The following is a 21,804-nucleotide window of genomic DNA, read 5'->3' as shown; positions in this document are numbered from 1 at the left end:
CATGCCTACAACAACAGCTATCTTAAAATAAAAAAAGAAAAGAAAATATCTTCAATATGTAATCATATCCTTAGTTGGTAAATTCTATAAACATATATGATTAAAATGTTTACATGTTCAGTACAGAGTAATCTTCAAAACCAATTATCAAGATAGAAAATAAACATCTTAAAATCCTTCTTTTTCTGGTTAAGGAAGTTTTTGGTTTAAACATATATTTTGTTACCTACCTCTGTTTTACAAGAGGGTGTACAGTAGGGACCTCAACTATGGTTGGGTCTATACATCATAACATTATAAGAACAAAGTAATACATGCAGTCAACATATATGTAAGTCCTTTGTAAATTGTCAGTTAAAATGGTCAGGGATTTTAAATAATTAAGATTTAATAATTGAGATATTTTGGGGTATATAATTCCTGGAATTCCAGAGTATTCTATGATTGATTTTATATATACTCAAGATCAGAAAGAAACTAAATGATTATAGTAACAACCTCAAGAACAAAAGAAATTTGTAATTTGAAGATACATCAGACCTAAAACTGGAGTGGCATAACATAAAGTAAAATAATCATTCAGATTATATCACAGCCAATTATTAATGAATTTCAAGGAAAAATATGAATATATACAGGTATTTACCACCTCTAACTAAAATCTTATGAAATCTATGATGTTGGCATTATATTTCTTTTTTTTTTTTACTTTCTTTGCCTAACATCAAGAAAGAGTAAAGACATTGTTCACTAGATTTGTCTTGATTTTAAATTGACTTCAATTACCATTCACATGATTTTTAAGACTTAAAATTAAAGGTACAAGGGAATAAACCAACATGGAAATCTTAATAAGAACATTGCTCTGCCATTTTTCAACTAAAAGTTTAGATCATTACCATCTTTTAACTGCCACAAGAAAATGGCCAATTGGGCTTTTGAACCCTACATTGTTTAATGTTTTTCAATCAACATATTTAACACTTAAATAGTAAATACATGATTGTGCTCTACATAGGACATTGCATGTGGTACGCAGTTACATACAAATAAACAATAAATGATGCTTACACAATCACACATTAATATAACATACAGGTAGCAAAGGGCCAAAATACAATTACTGTATTAACAAGTAGATACAATAAGGCTCATAAACAAATCAAGGACTACGACATAATATCAAGTCAGTCCTGGACCTTCGACCATAATTGTAGTGAATATATTAGGCTAGTGCATATTTTCTACATAAAATAGTAATAGCACTATTTTCTTGGTATACACAATTTCTTTTAGAAGGAAATGCATTGAATAAAATAAGCTAATGTATATTTCTGTTACTTGAAGTAGTAATAACTATTTCTTGATATATATAATATTTTTCAATGGAAACATACTACAACTCTTACAGGAATCCAAAGACAGTCTTCCAATAAGGCTTGGGAATGATTGTCTTCTTATTCAATAGTAATTGATTGAATTGCAAATCAGAAAATGTATTTTAAAAATAAACTAAACTACTTCTATAGCGTGGAATACTCATCACGTTACAATGCTTCAAGCATCAAAGAGTTTCAAAATTTGAAGAGTCTGGCACAACTAATGCGAAAATTAATGTTCCAGTGCGATTTACACAACATTGTTCAATATCTAACCAAGGAAAATAGTGCCTGACTGTATTTACCATTCTTTATTAAAGAGTCAAGCAAAATGAGCACTTATACCTCATTAAACAACTTCATAAATGTCATTAATGAAATTGCGATCTGGGGAAATAAAAATCAAATAAAAATAAAATAAAATCTTATTCAGGTCCATTTTCTTCCAAATCATCAGTAATTAAGTTGTAGAAATATAAAATATAGAATAAATTTATCATATAGTAGTACATATAGGTGCAAACTTTTTGACATCATTACTGCAACCATGACAGAAAAATGCAAAATAAATTTAATTTGATATTAGCACTACCCACCTATTTTAGCCTAATCCAGAAGAAGCGATTTACAAGAATAATAGTACCTTTAAACAGCAAGGCAAATTGTCACATATAATATCACACAATTAAGTTACTAATTTATCAAAATAGGAAAATAAAAAAATTAGTACCCCCTATTTCATAACACTTTACCATACAATTGATTCTGCCATAATAAATACATATAAACACATAGAATCAACATACAAAAACAAATATGTAACATAAAATTCAGTGTAGTAATACATGCATATACATCATGCATGCATTTTCACTATTATATCATATTTGTTTTCTGTCAAGAACCTGTCCCAAAATAAAATATGATTGAAACTATGGCCCTTTAATCACAATAACAGAATCTTGTGGTAAATAGGCAAGAGTGCAGAGGATACAAAGTGTTTTTTTTTGCCCATTAAATTAATGAAATCAATAAGTATTTTTTTCTGGCGCAACTCACTGAATAGCCTTTTCGGTGAGAGTGCTTTGTACTAGTCAGAACTCTTTACCCTCATAATATCAAAATTAACGCCTGAGGTTTATTCATAATTATAAACTAATACGGTCTCATTATTAAGAATGTCCTGAATTTTAAACTTCATACAGCGTAAGTCTGATGAGAATAAACTTTGTAGGGACAGGCTTCTTGACAGTACATCAAAACACACAACAGTGACAAATATCTTCATCAGTATCAAACATCAAACATGACATAAAATTGTACTCTATAGCATACTTCACCTGTGAATATATATATATATATATCATAAAGTTATCAATACATTACACTATATATTTAATGATAGAAAGGTCAAAAAGTTCATATAATAAAGTATAACTCTTTTCTATTTCATTCAGAAAATCAAAGACACCTCTCTCCTCTTGAGTAAATTACATGGTAACATCATGTGCACATTATTTCCAACTGCACAAGCAAGATATTTACAAGTATTATAATACTTTCTGACTACATGAGTGTCTACACATTGTAATAATGTAATACATTCAATAACACACTTGTAATAGGAGCATCAGTACAGAGTTTTCCTGCAGTTTACATAATGTGGGAGCATTCATATTTCATGTGATTTGAGACACACACTTCATGTATATACACATTGTGTGAAGGGCATGAAGTATATATAAATGCAGAAAATAACTCCACAACTACATCTAACATCACGATTATACAGATAATTTGCATTTGCCAGTACAATTACAATGAATTTATCTTGAAGAGATGTCGAATATCATTTTGGCAAGATCATCTCTCAGAAGGACTGGTATCCATGTAAAAAAAAATAATAATAAAGTCACTAATTTCCAAAGTCCTCCCCAATAAAATAACAGAGCCCTTCACACCAGTCAGAATAATACATTTCATATAGAATTAGCAAAAATTAGAAAAGTGGAAAAGTTTAAATAAAAAGTAAATCCCAAACCAGATGAAAAAGGGAATAATGATTCAATAGTACAATAGCTTTTCATGTGTATATATAATGTGAAGTCTACTATCAATATCTTGAAGGAAACAGACTGCTTGGAAAATATTTCAGTCTGTCTTTCTATAAGATCTATGAGATAAACAGTCAAAGTAACATCCATGAGTATATATTTGTATTGAATTAAAGGGAGATGTGAGCACCACAATCATTCTATATGAAATTTTGATTACTGAGAAACAAATTGTACGACTATCAATGTACAAGAATACTGATGTAATCTGGTGCACCTTCATCAATCCCTTTTCAGTATATACAGAAGATAGAGAAGATAATTTCAGAGACCTTAGGTCTAGAGCATCTGGTAAGATGGCACTTCTCCATGTGTACCGTGAGCTCTAGGATTGGGAAGAGAGTGGGCGACTGAGTAAGCAAGCTGATTAGACTGGGATATCATGTAAGGTGTTTGGTGAGGTACAGTGTATGCCAGTGGTCCTGGGTGATCAGGATGTACAGCCATCTGGTACCTCTGCTGAATAGCCTGAGGTTCCTCAAAATTCTCCTGGATGGCACTGATGGCACATATGACAGAGGGATCTTCTTTGTGTGTAAGCAAATGCATCCTCAACTGATGAGAGTCCTGGAATGTTCGGTTACAGCGATTGCAGGTGTGGGAACTATGAGATGTGTGGGAACTATGAGATGTATGGGACACATGAGACATGTGATATAGTGCTGGGCATTGATGAGTGTGAAGTAGGTCAACATTCGGAAAAGCCAGGTGACACCTCTCACATGCTAAAGGATTCTTCTTAAAATGTGATGGAGGGATGGGTGATGGACTCTCTGTCGCCTGGTGAGGTGTAACAGACGGTCCTGCTTCTGAAACTGGAGAGTTTATCACAGGCTTTTGTTCAACAGGCTGGTTAGGGTTGATTATCAGATTACTGGCACTTGCTGCAGCCGCAGCAGCAGCTGCAGCAGCACTGGCAGCACTTGCAGCAGCAGCAGCTGAAGCAGATGCAGTTGCACTTGTAGTTGAAGTACTTGATTTTCTTCCTCCACCACGGGGTTTCCTGACTCTGTCTGGATCATGGCATCGAGAGATGTGCAACCTCAGATGGTAAGTGTCTCTGAATGGCTTTTGACAATGTTCACAGTTAAAGGGTTTTTGAAGGCCATGTACATACTGGTGAGACCGCATATTGTGTGGATGCTTGAAGGCACGTCCACAGATCTCACACACGTATGGTTGTTCATCAGAGTGAGTACGCATGTGACCTCTTAAAGCAGTGTGATGTGAGAACTGCTTGCCACATTCCTTGCAGGTATGTGGTTTTTCCCCAGTATGTACTCGATTATGCATCCTCAAATTATCCATTCGCTTGAAGGTTTTACCACAGATGTCACACATATAGCGACGTTCTACCGTATGGCGAGTTTTGTGTCTTTCCAAAGCAGGCTCTGTTCGAAATTTCTTATTGCAGACATCACAACCATATGGCCTTTCAGACGGTTCTCTCTTTTCTCTGGCCTTTTTTTCATGTGTTTTTCTATGAATCCGCATGTGGTCGATTCTTCTAAATTTCTTGTCACAGAGGTCACAGCTGTATGGTTTTTCATCAGAATGTGAAATCTGGTGGCGACGCAAATGTCCACTACGTGTGAACTTTTTGCCACACTTATCACACTCATATGGGCGCAATCCAGTGTGGCAAAAGAGATGGCGAGTGAGAGCATACACGGTCTTGAAACCTTTGCCACAATCTAAGCATGTGTGAACCTTTTCTTCGTCTTGCTGACACTCATGAGACTCTAAATTAGTCTCATCTGGAAATGCATCCCCGCATTTTTTGCACTGATGCTGACCTTCCACATTGTGGCTCAGTTTGTGCTTGATGAGAGTAGTGTGCTTCGGAAACGACATATCACACATCGTGCAGGAATAAGCTTTTTCAACTGGAGCCTCTTTGTGAGTTTCCATGTGGAGACGGTATTCCTTGACATCTTTGAACCTGTCACCGCATCTCTTGCAATGGAATTTCTTCTCAGTGTGAGTACGTCTGTGCCGAGCAAGATGATCTGACCGGCCAAACGTCTTTTGGCAAAACTCACACTCGTATTTCTTGTCTGCTGTGTGAATCTTCACATGTCTCATCAGCTTCTCCATTCTGTTGAAAGACTTCCCGCAAACACCACATGTGACATCCTCATCGGTACCCTTTGTTACTTGTCCTGCAAGGACAACTGCAGTGTTCATGGGTATATCTGGTTCAGGAACCTGTATATGCTCTTCCTCATGTTCACTCTCTATCTCCTCTGGCCCTGGATCTAGCTCTGGTTCAGGTTCATCATAGAACATGGACGAAGTCTTGTATGCACAGATCATTTGATGCTGTTGGAAAAGCTGGAAATGGTGAAATACATTCCCACATATGTCACAGGTATGCAGCTTGTTCTCTCTACAAGAACGCAGTTGGGTTTCTCTTGGCTCAAGGTTACCTATCTTTCTACTTGGGTATGGAGTATCATGGTCCCACGCTATTGTTCCTTTAGCCCCTTCATCATCACTAACATCACTCGTCAGGACTGCACTAAACCGTCTCATTGAATTTTTCCTTGGTCTGGTGCTTTTCCTGCGCGAAGGTCCTGCTTCTTCATTTATTCCCATATCATGTTCATCTTCTTTGACTGTAGGGCCTTTACTTATCTTCCTTCTGGTCAAATGCAACCTGGATTTACGCTTTCTTTGGGAAATCCTCTGCAGCGGTTTAGGAACTGTCATAACAGCTTGGCTTGGGGAAGTGCTGGTACATTGATGCTGCTCCAGTTCAGCCATGTTGCTGAATCTCATTCCACATACATGGCAGAAGAAAGCATTGTCTGGTTTGACCTGAGCCAGTTTACCCCTCCCTCTTCCTACACCTCTTGGTCTCCCTCTGCCTCTTGGTCTGCCTCTTGGTCTTCCTCTGCCTCTTCCTATTTCTCTATCTGCTCCTTCTACTCCTCCGCCTCTGCCCTTGCTCGCTGCCTCACTAACCAGGTGACAACGCATGTGATGCTGTAAATGGTCATTGCGTACAAAGCGCTTTCCACACTGAGTACAACCATATGGTCTGATGCCCGAGTGGGTGAGCTGGTGCCTTTTTAAATGATCCCGCCTATTAAAGACCTTGGCACAGACATCACATTTGAAACTATTCGGCCGAGAGTGAATCAGCATGTGTCTGGTCAACCTGCTCCCTGATCGAAACACCTTGCCGCACACTTCACACGACTTTTCTTCATTTTCACCAATGTAGTACTTTTTCACTTTTGGTTGGAGATGTACTGGCAGTTTGGCTGCTGTTGCTGGATCAATGCATTTATGCTTTCCAAAGATTTCAACATTTGGGTATTTTCTTCCACAGGTTCCACAGGGGATCGGTTCACATTCCTCATTCTTGAAATGAGTACTTCGATGGAAATTCAAGTTATCGGGACGGGTGAACGTCTTCTCACAAATATCACATGAAAATGGTTTGACACCAGAATGAATAAGGCGATGACGTTCCATGTGACTTTGTCTTCGAAAACGTTTGCCACATGTCTCGCACTTGAACGGGCGTTCAAGAGTATGAACTTGTACATGCAGCTGGAGACCTGACAGGGAACCACAAAAAATACCACATACTTTACAAGTAAACAGTCTTTTCTGAACTTCTTCTTCAGTGAGCATCTGGTCCCTGATTTCAGTAGGTATCGACTGATTCTTCTCATTTTCAATGATTTCTTCACTGGTATCAATTTCACTTAAATTTTTGTGGTCTTGCACAGGTTCACTGCCTTTCTCTCCAGGTCCAGGTTTCAGAGACTCTGGATGAGGTTCTTTCTCAGCAATCAGATGTTGTGCAGTCTCTACTAAATCTTTATATCCTTGAGATGGCAAAGGCATCCCAATCTTCGGTGATAATCCAACGGCTTCAAGAGGCTGTGGTAGAGTAGATAATGGAGGTGTTGCCTCGGGCTGAGCTGGCAAGGATGCAGTTGTAGTTGGAGTTGTCATGGCTGAGTTGTAATGATTGCTGCTTGAAGCAGGTGGCGATGTAAAAGATTCTTGCACAGAAGAACCTTGGTCATGGCTTTCATCAGCAGGAAAGCACTGATGCTGATTTAGGCTGATTGGATTATTGAAGTATCTCTTACACAAGTGACAGCAATACATATCTGTGTTGTGCTCCCGATCATCAGGATCTTCATATTGGTGAGAAGGAAAATGGCTTCGTCTTGAATCTTCATTCGGAGGATCCTTGTTGATTATAAGAGGAAAGTGGCTATTGGTGCTGATGGGAGGAAGTGGCTGTTGGACTTGTTTGATGCTGCCAGTGTGAGTCATCATATGTCTATTAAGATGACTGGTTGTACCAAAGGCCTTTCCACAGAGAGAACATGAGAATGGCTTGACTCCAAGATGACCCATCCTGTGGCGCTTTAAATGACTTATGCAAGAAAATGATTTGTCACACTGGTTGCACTGGTGGGGCTTTGTCTGGTTGTGCTGCCGCTTGTGGCGCTTCAATTTCTGATGGGTGGGAAACTTCTTGTCACACATGTCACAAGGATGAACTTCTCCAGTGTCTTCAAAGGTGAGAGGCCTCCGCTTCTGTCTGGGACGAGGTTCACCCAGATTGCACTTGTGAGTATTGAGATTGTCACTGCGACTGAATGTCTTCCCGCATTTGTCACACATGTAAGGCTTGTTGGCTGCATGGGTTTGCCTGTGCCGCTTAAGGTGCTCCATCCGTCCAAATCGCTTGCCGCACTGGTCACACTGGTGAGCCTTGAAGGGATTATGGACCACCTTGTGTCGGGAAAGATGTTTGGCAAGGCTAAATACCTTTCCGCACACCTCACACATAAAACTCTCCCCCTGCCCATCACACTGGTGGGTTATAAGGCTTTCATCTGTTGTAAGCTTCTTACCACATTCTTTACACCTCGGCAAGGTACTGGTGAAGCGTTGCAAACAATCCGGGCACAGAGGGAAAACTCCTGGTTCAACTTCACCATCGGTTGGTACGAACATGGTGAGGCAGCTGGCACACTTGGCACTCTGTGTCACTCCAGATTCTGCAACCCCAGACTCTGCAGCAGTCTTACCTGTACTTTTAATGGAATCACCATTTTGGTGGCTCTCACCCTTCCCTTCACCTTCATTTTGGGGAAACTGCTGTACTGGTTCTGCCACAGTTTCCGGAAGCCTCTGCTTTATGTTATCAATGTTTTCAGCTGGAGCTTGATATTCTATCTCCTGTTTATCTTGCCGGGAGTCTACTTCTGGGTGTTGAGGCTTAATGTTTTCTGAGCTGGTTAGTATCTTTATGTGGTCTGTAAAAAAAAAAAAAAAGAAGTAACATGAAATATTTTTATTTGCAATGTATTCAAATGACATGGTCACATTCCACCTTTTTCTAATTTTGGTGAATGCTCCTAAATTCCAGTTTAATACTAGATTATATGAATACGTATGTCCTAAAACATTTATGATATCGATATGAAATAAATGTGTTTCACTCATCAAACTTGGTGATTTTACATGAAAATGTATTTCGATCAGGTGTTCAATCAAAGTAAAATATCTTTGTAGGTTTTCATTTTTTTTTAAATTAACTACTTCTCAAGCAATGAATGCTCATTTTCTAAGGATATAATCTATGTCTGTATCACTATCTATGTCAGATAAGTAAAGTTGACCCGTCAAATGGTTCAAGATATCATGAGAACAAATACGGAACAGACGGACAACCTGAAAACATCACACCTCCGGACCACCAACGGTGGGCGGAGGCATGAAATTAAACATACAAGTATGATGTTATCATTGTCATTTATCTTTACCAGTGCCCTGATGAGAAGAATGAGGAGGCAGATGATGTTGTTGCTGTTGGTGTTGACGACGACTGAGTATCTCTAGCTGAGATACAGTAATAGTAGCTGTATTGGGTTGAGGAAGATGAGGTGCAGACCGAGCAGGAGCAGGAGGAGGAGGAGGAGGAGGAGATGGTGACTCTGGTGATTCTTCAGTTCCCATCACCTGCTCGTAAGCTGAAAGACAGAGCAGAAAGAATAATCATGTAAAAAGTACCTCGTCAGGTCAATATATGAAGAAACTTACACAAGAAAAAAAAACAGGGTTTTCCTATGATTTCTAGTGGTGTTTGACCATGGGTCGGCAGATTAAAAATCTATGAAAATCAGGACTATGGAAAAGCTATTCCTTTCCAAGATGATGTCAAAACTAGCTGCTGTAACCTTGAAATGCATACAGATCAAAATCATTTTTACCAAAGAGGCAACGAACTTGGCTCTTTCTCATGGTTGGTGAGTCAAGGAATGCATTTAAAACAAGTTATTACACATGCAGACTTCTTGAACCAGTGACATTCCAAGATGGCTTCTGACATATTCAAAATGGCTACCAATACATTAAAATTACCATAAATTGCATATTATTCATCTTATTGACTGGGTATTACTATATATCCCATGGTAAAGGGGATCGAGGTCCCCATTAAATCTGGGCGGAACTCCTACTGATGGTTGGATTACCAGAATATCCAAAATTATCTCAAAGATGGCTACTGCCCCTAGATGAATTTATCATAAATATATTACTCCTTCATTATCCTCGAAATAAAAAGCTAGCAAATACAGGCTATTTATAACGATATATTTAAAATGCATATTCTGATATAACTTGCTGTTCAATTCACATTTACCACACTCACAACTTAGAATGCCTGCTTAAGGGGAGGGGGTAGGTTTCCATTTTTTACATACATATTTGTGATTGTTTTGATGTTTTTTATATCCATCTTTTTTACCATATGGCTAAGGGAGGAACCTCGATAGGTATTTGACCTTTGTTGCTCGCTCCCCAACATTCTAGATATATTATTTTTTTCTGTATTGTATTTTTGTGTATTTTGTACTATGCTTTGTATTCTGATAATTTGTGATTTTCTTCTGTAATGATGTCTTGGACATCTTTTATGTACGAATGTGGAAATAAACTTATGAACTTATGAACAATATGGTCGCATAAACAAATTTCTATCAAGAGCACAAGTGGTCTGTCATCTGGAGGCAGTATGACAGAAGAACAGAGATCCCTATGAACCAACCTATTCCCATCAAATCTGAAATCATCTTTATGATGCAAGAATTCACAAATCTCTCCTACATAATGAGTGAACAGCAAAAAAATAGGATAAAGACAGATAAATCTGAGTTGCAAACAATTAGCTCACAATTTTGTGTATTTGTTATCATTTTTTTGTCAGCTCAATCACTGAGAAATGAAGGACATGTAGCCTTGCCAGGTGTTAAAGGTCCTATGAAATACAGCAAAGATGCTGGTTTATTCGTTAGCTTAGAGGTTACTAATAACGATTCCATCAAAATTTTACCCGAAAAACATCCCACATCAGGTTCAAAGGCAGTTTTATATTGAAAATTAAGCCAAATTCGCCAGGCCCACAAAAAATTCAGCCCGATTTGGTTTCGTATATCACGTGACAATTATGACGTCAGGGGAAGAATCTGCCGAGTGTTGCTGACGTTTGGAGCGTGAAGTGCCTATTGTGGTTGCACGTGTGGATTCAAAGTAAATAAATTGAATTGCTGGAATAATATTCAGAACCTGAATCTTCAAAGTCTGAAGAATATCAGACGCAGCTGATGACGATGCTGCAGCAATGATCAAAACCTCATAAAAATCTAAAAAATCTGTTAAGGATGAGCTCGGTTGAAACAGCAACTACACGAGAAACATGTGCAATAATTAGGGGTCCAGCTGCACAGCTGAGAAAGCTTTCTTTCGATGACGTCACGATGATTGACAGGTCGATCGACCAACTTTTTCGAAAATTTTAGTGGGCATTCCCGTTGAAGTTCATTTCCATGGAATAACTCAACACCGGTTCGTCATACACAGAAACCGATGGCAAAATTCGTATTTTTCAAGTAAAACTACCCAAGAATAGATATATATCCAAAATAAGATGGTTTTTGTGTCATAGGACCTTTAATGTCCATGAGTAGGAGTCAATCAGGAAGAACATTATCTATAGCACATTTGGGCAACCAAAACTAACATTCTCATTCAAGAGAAAGGATAGGGCCATAATTCTTGGCTACACCGTTCCAGTGTTTCATGGTCAGTTACGAGACAGGAAATCTTTCGCTTGCATGGTTACAAGTCATGAACTCAGTTTTTTTTCCCCCATCAGCCTTTTTTTTTTAAAGGCTAAGAACTTTTCAACTGAAATCCTGACAGATATCATATGACCAATGCCATCTCAGATCACTCAAGCAAATCATGTAAAACAGCTCCCAAAACTCAACACTATGCTTTTGATGGTGGTTCCCTCATTCACCGACTCCCATGGAATATAGGAAACAACTATGGCGAGATACTAAATTTGCATGTCGACTTCACAATTCAGCACTAAGGTTTGGCAACTATAGTCTGATAGCTATGGGAGTGGGTCATTGATGACAGACAGCACATAAATTCAGACAAGAAGGAATTTCCCTGCCATTGTCAACTTCACAGCAACGGCCAAATTCTGAGGCAAAAATCATGAATTCTTAGTCCAGGAATTGTAACAAGTAATAATCTATCGATATCAAACCCGAGAAATTGAGAAAAGGTGACTACATCGTAATCAGGACACAAGGAGATGTCATCATCATTGCTAAATCTACAGCTGCATCGTAGCCATACGTCTACAACTCAGAAAAGTGAAGACAAAGATCTCATGGGTATTTGGCATAGAAACTAGTCAGTTCTCAAAGAGTTTTACGGTGATCCCACCATTCAGACATATGCAGGAGCATTCATTTAAGCGAACCAGCCAAATTGCTAGATGTAGGAACTTTGCACCGGGCAAAGGCCACTTGTTTGGCAATAGTCATTGAGGTTCACTTCCCCCACTAGACTACAACTTGTATGTGAAGAAAGTAACAAATGCCAAGTCATTTATGACAGAACATCTTCAACCACTGCAGCTTCCTCGAAATCCAATGCAGTTAGAACTTACTATCAGGTCATGGTTTGGATAGAGAGAAAAAAAGAGGGATGTCACCCACTTTCACTTGTTGGGCCTAAAATAAAGCCACAACATGTTGAACTTCATATGTACTTTAAATTTAAAAGCCTAAAAGTGAATGAGATGGGAAGTTGCCAGGTTCTGAAAATTGGCAGAAACCTGAAGACTGGGATCTAAAATGGTGTGAATTGGAAGACAGTCACTTAGCTCCTATGATCTACTGTTACTGATAATTATAATATTTAGTCTTCAAATAAATATATCTGAATAATTATTAAACACATTACTCAATTTGTTCCTCTCAAGCTAGATAGTATCCACTAATATTCTACCTCTTGGAGGGGAATAAAGTAAACTATGACAATTTTACGTGTTAGCAGCAACCTTCCAATAGGTCCACATACGTTATGTCTAATATGATGACATTTTGAAAACTTGACCTTGGTGAAGATTTTGAAGATTTCAAGTTTGATTCCCCCCCCCCCCCCAACATGGTCAAAATTCATTGGCCTTATATGACTTTTGACCTTAATCATGTGACCCAACACATGTTAGATGAGCAGTGATATTTGATTACCCTCGTGTTCAAGCTTTATGAAATAGGTTTATAAACTTTAAAAGTTATGATGACATTTCAACATCTTAACCTTGGTTAAGATTTCAAAGACGCAACCACCAACACCATTTGAAAAGGGGCACCTATAGTCTCACTCTGCTCAGAAGTCGTACATTTGATTGTCAAAAATTATTAATTTATATCTATTTTTAATCAATTATCCTATTTTATGCAAAATAGCTTTTGTTGTAAATCTGTAAATAAAGCCCTTGAATTTTTTTTTTTAGACTCTTGGGATTCTAATCAAATGAACATTAGAAACTATTCAGTACCAAAATGATTTCTTATGTATTTCAGTTTTTTATTTTTATTTTCATTTCTTTTTTGTTTACTCAATGGAAAAAGTTGACGACACTTTTCCAATTATAAACAATATGATAATAATTGATTTTAAAGCATAAAAGTAGAAATAATGACACATTTGTGAATCTTGGCTAGAACCAGAACTTGCATTGGATATGTATATGAAATCCCATTTTTGAGCCATTTTGGGTCTGAGATACAATTCGCTCATGTTGCAAAATTTCGGAACCATATAAAAAAGTGTCACAAATTTGGTCTCAAAAGTAGTATATGACATGAAAGAGAAAAGGCATTAAAGGACTTGGTATGAACCTCTCACATTGTGGATCCATCACAAAATGTTGAGGAGGGGCCTTTGAGACCACCCCAGTGTTTGTAGGGTCAAGTCTATGTAATACATGCTCCTCAATAACAGCTAACCTTTTTGAATGACAGATGTACTATCAGTATGCTGGGTAGAAGGCTGTCCTCCAGAAGGTTGTAAATAATCTGATTGATCATCTTCTTCTCCTGCCATCGATCGTACAAATGCTGAGGAAAAGATCAAAGATAGTCAATTAGATATCTCTTAACCCTGTTAATGATGATGGTTTTTCAATTAATATCAACAATTTTTCTGGTATCCATACCATTAAACTAAACAGTTGCAGAGCTGAGACATAAGACTTTAGATAAAAATGCAGTGTCTTGACAATTTCCCAATCACACAGAAGTCAATCTAACTTCCTAGACTTAATCATCAGTCCTATAATTATTTGCTGGTCTGCTTCTGGTAGAAGTTGATTTGCTGTTGTTATAATTGATCTATTCATCACAAATTTGTGATCAAAATTTGCAAATGATTGCAAACTTAGTGTTTTGCAAAACCCAAGCTCTATGAAAATGCAGGAAAAACCCCAAGACAAAACTTGCTTACCTTCTCTAACTATGGAGTCAGCAGAAGGAGGGGCATTGTTGGTGAGCATCTCTTGAGGCATTGGATGTCGATGGACCAATGGTCCTGCAGAAGCAGGTCTTTGGTATACTACAGATCAAATCAAATACATAAGGTAACATCAATCAAATAGAACAATAAAACAATGCTGGAAAATCAATAGTAAATACCAGGGCCCTGTTGAACAAAAGTTGCAATTATGATAACTTTGCCATGCAATGGTAACTTACATGGAAGCCTTGATTTAATTGCCTGTTGATCAGCATTACAATGGTAGTTAATACCATTGGATGACAAAGTTATCATTATTTCAACTTTTATGCAATGGGCCCCAGGGCAACTAATATGGCTGCGCGATATTGCATATATTGGTATTTGATTTTTCTCAGCTGTAAAAACAAGAAAAGGCAAAATATCATCTCCAATGAATAAATGTCAAACATTGTCAAGTAATAGTCACAGGGTACCACTTTTTCCAGCCAAGACTAAAAGAATTGAGAAACAATAGGGATGAAATGGAATAATGTCCCTGTTTTATATTGTTTCAAGGCAAATATTTTATCTGGATCAAATTAAAACCTCAATTATGTACAATATTGTGATAGGCCACATATATTAGATCTATTGTCTATTCATTAAAGTTTCTCTGTCACAATATTTAAATATCAATGTCATATTCATTTATATATGTAATGTTTTTATATTATTGTGGAAATAAATGATTTAAATTTTAATTTGAATAGACTACGGACTTTGAAACAGAGGGTCGTGGGTTCAAATCCCAGCCATGGCGTAGTTTCTTTCAGCAAGAAATTGATTCACATTGTGCTGCACTTAACTCAGGTGAGGTTAATGGGTACCTAGTAGGAATTAATTCCTTAATTCCTAAAATGCATGTGCGCTGTAAATAATTACAGCCACCAACTTAAGTTTACAGGCCTCAAATTTCACCAGTTTTAGGGAAAGGCAATTTTGGGCTGGGGGTACTCTTTCTCAATAATTTTTTAAGGGCAGCAAGGCAAGTCAGAGGGGCATCAAGGCAAAAACAAAGAAATATGAAAGCACATTAAGTAATCTTTTTTTGATACTGGATTTTTAATCGGGTATTATTATTATTTCTGAGATGATTGTTTACGAGCTGCAGAGGGGCACAAGCGGCAGATCTTTCATTTTCTACTGCTTTACCGTTCACAAATAATTTCCCATAACAATCACTTCTTACTTCTTGGTATTGAAATATAAAGATCACAACAAGAAGTGAAAATGATTTTAAAACAATACAGTTATGCTACTCACAGAATCTTTTCAAAATATTCACCACGATAAAATTTCTTTCTTTGGCAATGACTGCTCCGCGATCATGCTACGAGTCTGGCTCGCAATAGCAAGTAGATCTATCCGCGCCAAGCTCCAAGCAATTGACTTGGGCAAGATTTGGGCCCTGTAATGCAAAGGCATGTGATACATATTTGAAACCACATTTCCACGTGTACATGTAAATGGTAATCAGATCGCTGAACAAAATTTGAAGAGAAAAACATTCAATTGACTGATGCAAGTTTACAAATCATTGCTGCTTTACTGTGTTTTCCGACGCCCGCCCAACCTTGCTTTCTACAAGCTTCAGCAATGTGCGGTAAGCTTGCAAAAATCACTGGTCGCAAGGCGAATTTCTAGTGTGTTGTGGTATGGTGTAAAACATGGTGCAAGATTTGAAAATTAAACACTCGCGCAAAGCTAATCATAAAGCCATAGATTTTTGTTTCTTGTGTAAGTTCCGAGTGAAAGGGCATCAAGGCAAACCGAAAAAGAGGGGATGGCATTAAGTTGCCGTAAGCATCGTAATTTTGAGAGGCATTACAGCAAGTCAGGTGGGCCTTGCGGCAAATTGCCTCTTGCTGGCCGGATAATCCGAACCCTGTAAAGCAGGGGTACTACATGTAATATCAGTGTCCTTTGGAAGCGCATAGAGACGTTCTAGGGACAGTGATTTTCCGTTTAAAAAAATTGCCTTTTCCGTTTCAGAAAATCTCAAATTCCGTTTCAGCATGTCAGAAAACGGAAATTTCGTTTCCCCATAGACTTTGTACACACGGAAAAGTGACAATTCCGTTTACACATTGCACTCGCACTGGTCAAAATTTGTATCTGCTACTGTACCAACAACACAATAGAATCCGTTCTAATCGGATCTATGCGGGTGCATAACATATTTTTCCAACCCCATTTAGCATGCATACATCCTCACCTTTCACATTATTAGCATTATTTCACGGTGAAATGATATTTCATCGATAATTTTGGGGTTTTTTGGACATCGTTATCATCAGTCAACGGCTTTTGCCAATCCGCCATCTTGGATTTTAAGACCACGATATCGTGATGTTACATCTTCAAACGTAGAGGGCAGCAACACACGACCGTGCAGTGAACGATATGTGTGTGCATGTGAAGCCCAACCCGGCGCCGGCGGCAGGGTACGGGTACGGTGTGGGGTACAATCAAGTGTGCTGATGTCGAGTGCAGTCACGATGTGTGAATTGTCATGAAAGTAGCGAAGTGAGATCGTGTTTTCTGGGGTTTTGTGGCCATTTAATATTATCATTTTGTTGTGATTTTGGAGTAATTTCTGTTGCTATTCTGTGTATTTTGAGGGAAAATACGTTTTCCGTGATTTTCCGTTTGAAATGACACTTTCCGTTTCAAAACACCCTTTCCGTGAATTCCGTCCGTTTTCCGCGATCGCGGAAAATCACTGTCCCTACATGTATACAAGAACTGTTTGTTATTAGTTATCATCATCATCATCAGCCCATGTCTTTCATCTATAAACTCAATGTCTTTCACAGTAGTATTCCTGATTATCCATGGTACTGTCTATAGTGAGATGAGAGGATAAGAGAAGAGGCAGTATTGAGATTCCCAATGAAAGACACGGCTAAAAGTGACTCAGTCTTTTGTCAAGGTGCCTCTATGTGAGATAAAGGCAACTACAAACTTGAAAGTTTTATGTACAATTAACTATATATACCTCCAAATTTTTCAGAATAAAGCAAGAGGGATAACTTTGCTCAGATATAGGAAAGACACAGCATTTCCCAAGGGAGTGCATTGTAACTTACGGTACCAAGAAATTTAAGAAAATAATATTTGAATGCTTGGAATGGTAAACTTAAAGATTTTGTCTATTAAATCTAGAATGGCTACATCAGGGGCCCATTTCACAAAACGTGTAATGATAACAAATTTGCAATAACAGTTTACAGCTACTGAAATCCCTCCATTTGATTGGCTGGTCATAAACTTGTTATATAAACTGTGCATTTGTCATTATAACAAGTCTTTATGAAACAGGCCCCTGATAACTGTTACAGAAAGTGTTGCAATCAATCACAACTTGATTTTAAGCCAATCAGAAGCAAGCATGCAATATAGAACTTGAGTATGATTTTCTGAGTAGTGTTTAAATCGCAACTCTTTCTGCAACAGGCCCTTATATTAAGATAGTAAGTTTTCGCAATTGCAAAGGGGACAGACTCTACAACATAGCTAATCTTTTGAATATGTCCGTCAAATTACAATGGACAGCTTAGAGGTCTTTGTCGAAAATTGGTGAACAGGAACAGCAGATCGTACTAAAATTCAGAGCTGACAAAAAATAACAGATACATTGTTTGTCCAGAGTCATAGACAGCACTGCTGTTTTGATTCACTCATTTTTGACAAAGACTGTTTTGTCGTGAAGGGCATTTGACAACAGATTCTCCATGTTCCAGAAAGCGTTGAGTAGTGGTTGTGAAAACTCCCTAATACACAAGTAATGACTTACTATGCTGAGGATGACCAGGGACATCTGAATGATAGTTCAAGATTTCTTGATGATGGCTTCCCGCAGACAGCCTCCTCTCAATACCTACAGAATGAGCCCTCTCAACCATCTCTTGATTGGGTAGGTGGATGTGATGGGGTGCAACAGACAGAGACCTCTGTTCATGCTGGCTTGGAACTTCTCTTGTGTATGCTGTGGTAAAAATTAAAGGTGAACAGCACTTTGATTTCTGGATGCCAAAACAAGGGTGGTCTTTCAAAAAGTTGTTCACTAGTTATGCACTAGTCATTTTATACATTGGTCACTTTATGCACTACTGCTAAAAATGATCACCTTTTGCGGGACATGGCAATTAACAAAACGTATATAATTGGAAAGCAACGTGTGGCGTCACTTAATGAAACTCCAAAATTCTTAACTGTACTGCTCTTTGATGGACTTTCACCAAACCTTTAATAATACCAAACTCCCTGTTTTTTTTTTTTTTTATCAAAGCTTTCTTGATGTCAGAGACTCAGAGTGGACTAATTGTTGAATGCAGTGAAGTGAAAGATTTAACCTACGTTCTTGAAGAGGGAGGCCATGGTATCTCTGTGCTGCTGCTACTAAGTAATTGAATGCCTGATGTCTGTGTCCATCCCCTTGGTCAGGTCCTCTCCTAGCCCTCTCTACTAGCTCATGGTGGCTTAGATGACTAGCATGGGCAGCAGCCGCTGCTCCAAGGAAACCTCGTTGGGCTCCTTGCTCTCCAGAGTATGCTATTATACAATTGATAAATAAATGGGTCATTGTCAAAAAGATGTTTTAATAAATAGGTGGGTGATTATGGTAGCTAATTAACACACAAATTTCATTTTAACTAGCACATCAATGATATGGTGCTTACCCAGCATCTGGCAACGTAATTAAAGCAATTCTTTATTTGACATATCAGCTACATGGATATTTACATGAGTATCCATAATGGATACATACCTCCAATTAAGCCAATAAGGTCCCGTATTGTTTCATCAGGATCCTTAAAGGAAGAATTAGGGCCAGGCTGTTCCATTCTGTTTCACCATGCTCTGAAATGAATCAAGTAAGAAAAGAAATATTAGGTACCAATACGCATTCAGTGAAATTTTAAATTATGTGTATACATACACAGCTCTGGTAGACCAATAATTCACCAGTAGAAGGGGCCCGTTTTTTCTTTCATAATTATTTTACCAGCAGCAGAAACCAAATTAAAAATGAGGGCAAAGATCACTACCGTACTTTTTTTATTGTCCCATACATAGGGCCATCTATCCTCACTTACATGTACCCCCTGCCCCCCATGTCATGTCATTTAAAAAAATATCCCCTCCCACTGGAACCACTTCTGTAACCTCTCAGTCCAGTGTTCTCTCTGTCCTCCAAATGTCCACAGCATTTTCACTCAAACAACATGTCCCACTTGTATCACAAATCTGCCACAATACTTGTATACACCATTTATTTCATCTTAAAAGAAAATTTCATTCTGCAACAGCTTCCCACATTCCCTTATAATTCAGGGCTCCACACTAACCCATTTTTTCTACTGGTCCAACCTTTTCATGTCGGACCAGTAGATACCCAGTTTTTCAAATTTTTACTGGTCCGAACCTAAAATCTACTGGTCCCCAAAAATAAAGAAAACATTTTAAAAAAGGCGCAAGTTTATTTTTCTAGCCTTTCGTTACCCCCCCCCCCCCCAATAAAATGAAGGAATGAAGGACAAAAAGAAAGCAAGACAGAAATGAAGAAAGAAAGAAAGAAAGAAAGAAAGAAAGAAAGAAAGAAAGAAAGAAAGAAAGAAAGAAAGAAAGAAAGAAAGAAAGAAAGAAAGAAAGAAAGAAAGAAAGAAAGAAAGAAAGAAAGAAAGAAAGAAAGAAAGAAAGAAAGAAAGAAAGAAAGAAAGAAAGAAAGAAAGAAAGAAAGAAAGAAAGAAAGAAAGAAAGAAAGAAAAAAGAAAAGAAAGAAAGAATAAAAGAAAGGAAGGAAGGAAGGAAGAAAAAAAAAAAGGTAAAGAAAGGATAAATGCAAAGGAAGGGAAAAACAAGAAAGAACTAAAGAAGGAAAGAAATGAAGCAAGCAATACAGAAAGAAAGAACAAATCCAGAAAGTAGTAAAGGAAAGAAAGAAGCAATAAAAAAGAAAGGGTAAAAGGAGAGATGGAAAGAAGGACAAAAGAAAGAAAGAGAGGAAGGAAGGATTGAAAGAAGGAAGAAAGGAATTAAGGAAGAAATAAAGGAAAGGTAAAATGATAGACAAAAGGAAAGAAATAAAGGAAGGAAGGGAAGGAAAGAATCAAGCAATATAAAAAAAAGAAAAGATGAAAGGTTGAAAAAAAGAAAGACTGAGAGACAAAGAAATGAAGGAATGAAAGAATAAAGGAGAGAAAGGAAGCAAGCAGTCAAAAAAAGGAAAGGTAAAAGGATAGATTTAACAAAGGGAAAAAGGAAAGAACAAGACAGATAGAAGAAAGGAAGGAATGAATGTAAGAGAGAGAGGGCTGAAAGAAGGAAGAAATAAAAAAAAAAACAAGAAAGGGTAAATAAATGATGGAAGGATGGAAGGAAGAAAGAAACAAAGAATGAAGGAAAGAAAAGGGTAAAAAGAAGGAAGGAAAGAAAGGAAGAAGAGAAGAGATGAATATAAGATGGATGGACTCAAGAATTAAAGGAAAATATCACACAAAAAAGAAAGAAAGAAAGAAAGAAAGAAAGAAAGAAAGAAAGAAAGAAAGAAAGACTTTTTTTTTGACTTTTCAAATGAAAACTTTATTTACAAATTATAATCACAAAAGTCAGGTATATAATAAAAGAATAGTTTGACATAAACATTCAAATGAGATCAGGTTGATTACAAGCACAGAGTTATAAAATCAAATGTTTAAATGAGCCATGCAATGCTGCCCTCGTTAATTGTAAAAAGTAATCTATTCATACACCATTTACGTGAAAAAGCATCAATATTAGAACATAATTTGTAATAAGTAAATTCATAGAGTATTCTGTTTTTGAGACGATGTAACCAAATTATAAGTGGATCGGTGAAATTTGAGGTACGGTACATAAAATAAATTGTACTTTTTAAACTAATAATAAGGAAATTAGCAAGGCGGATAATCTTTCTGTCACGCCCTCTGGCATGCGGAATGAGTGCCCAGTACAGGTCAAAATTAAGTTTGAGAGAGGGGAGGAGATTGTTCAACAGTCTATGAAGAAGATTGAGAGGGGGTTGAATTCCTTTACATTCGATGAACAGATGTTGAATGGTTCCTGCTTCTCCGCACCATCCGCAAAAAGAAGAAATGTCTGTATTAAGATGATGGAGTACAGTGAGCGACGGTAAAATATTGTGAAGGAGTTTGTATTGAATATCAGCCTCTTTTTTAGGTGTTGGTAGTTGATAGATAGATAGCCAGTTCACTTTTGTAGATGGATCGAGAAATCCAGTATCATGCCAATGTGAGCTTGATGAGATTGTCGTGTTATCTAGTTCTTTCCTGTAGATTGTGTAGATGGCTTTAGAAGAAGCAGTAAGTCCATTTTCGGAAGAAGCCAGAGTGAAGTTGATCGGAGTTACTGGAACAGACAAT

The 21,804-nt window shown here is 37.5% G+C and overlaps 1 protein-coding gene across 1 annotated transcript; it reads right to left on the bottom strand.

Annotated features, from left to right (window-relative positions):
• Window positions 1–722: 722 nt before the first annotated feature.
• LOC129254651 (zinc finger protein 729-like) lies at window positions 723–19,263 on the bottom strand. Its single transcript, XM_054893154.2, has 7 exons — window positions 19,170–19,263; window positions 18,758–18,952; window positions 18,195–18,386; window positions 14,348–14,455; window positions 13,852–13,962; window positions 9,298–9,504; window positions 723–8,787 (listed from the first exon to the last, which is right to left on the bottom strand). Exons 1-7 carry the CDS (start codon window positions 19,243–19,245, stop codon window positions 3,773–3,775), a joined length of 5,904 nt encoding a protein of 1,967 aa, XP_054749129.2. The 5' UTR covers window positions 19,246–19,263; the 3' UTR covers window positions 723–3,772.
• Between the last annotated feature and the right edge of the window lie 2,541 nt (window positions 19,264–21,804).

This window comes from Lytechinus pictus, chromosome 2 (genome assembly GCF_037042905.1).
Source record: "Lytechinus pictus isolate F3 Inbred chromosome 2, Lp3.0, whole genome shotgun sequence".
NCBI lineage: Eukaryota > Metazoa > Echinodermata > Echinoidea > Temnopleuroida > Toxopneustidae > Lytechinus > Lytechinus pictus.
Note: the sequence above shows the minus strand (reverse complement) of the source record. Positions and strands in the feature narration are given on the sequence as shown.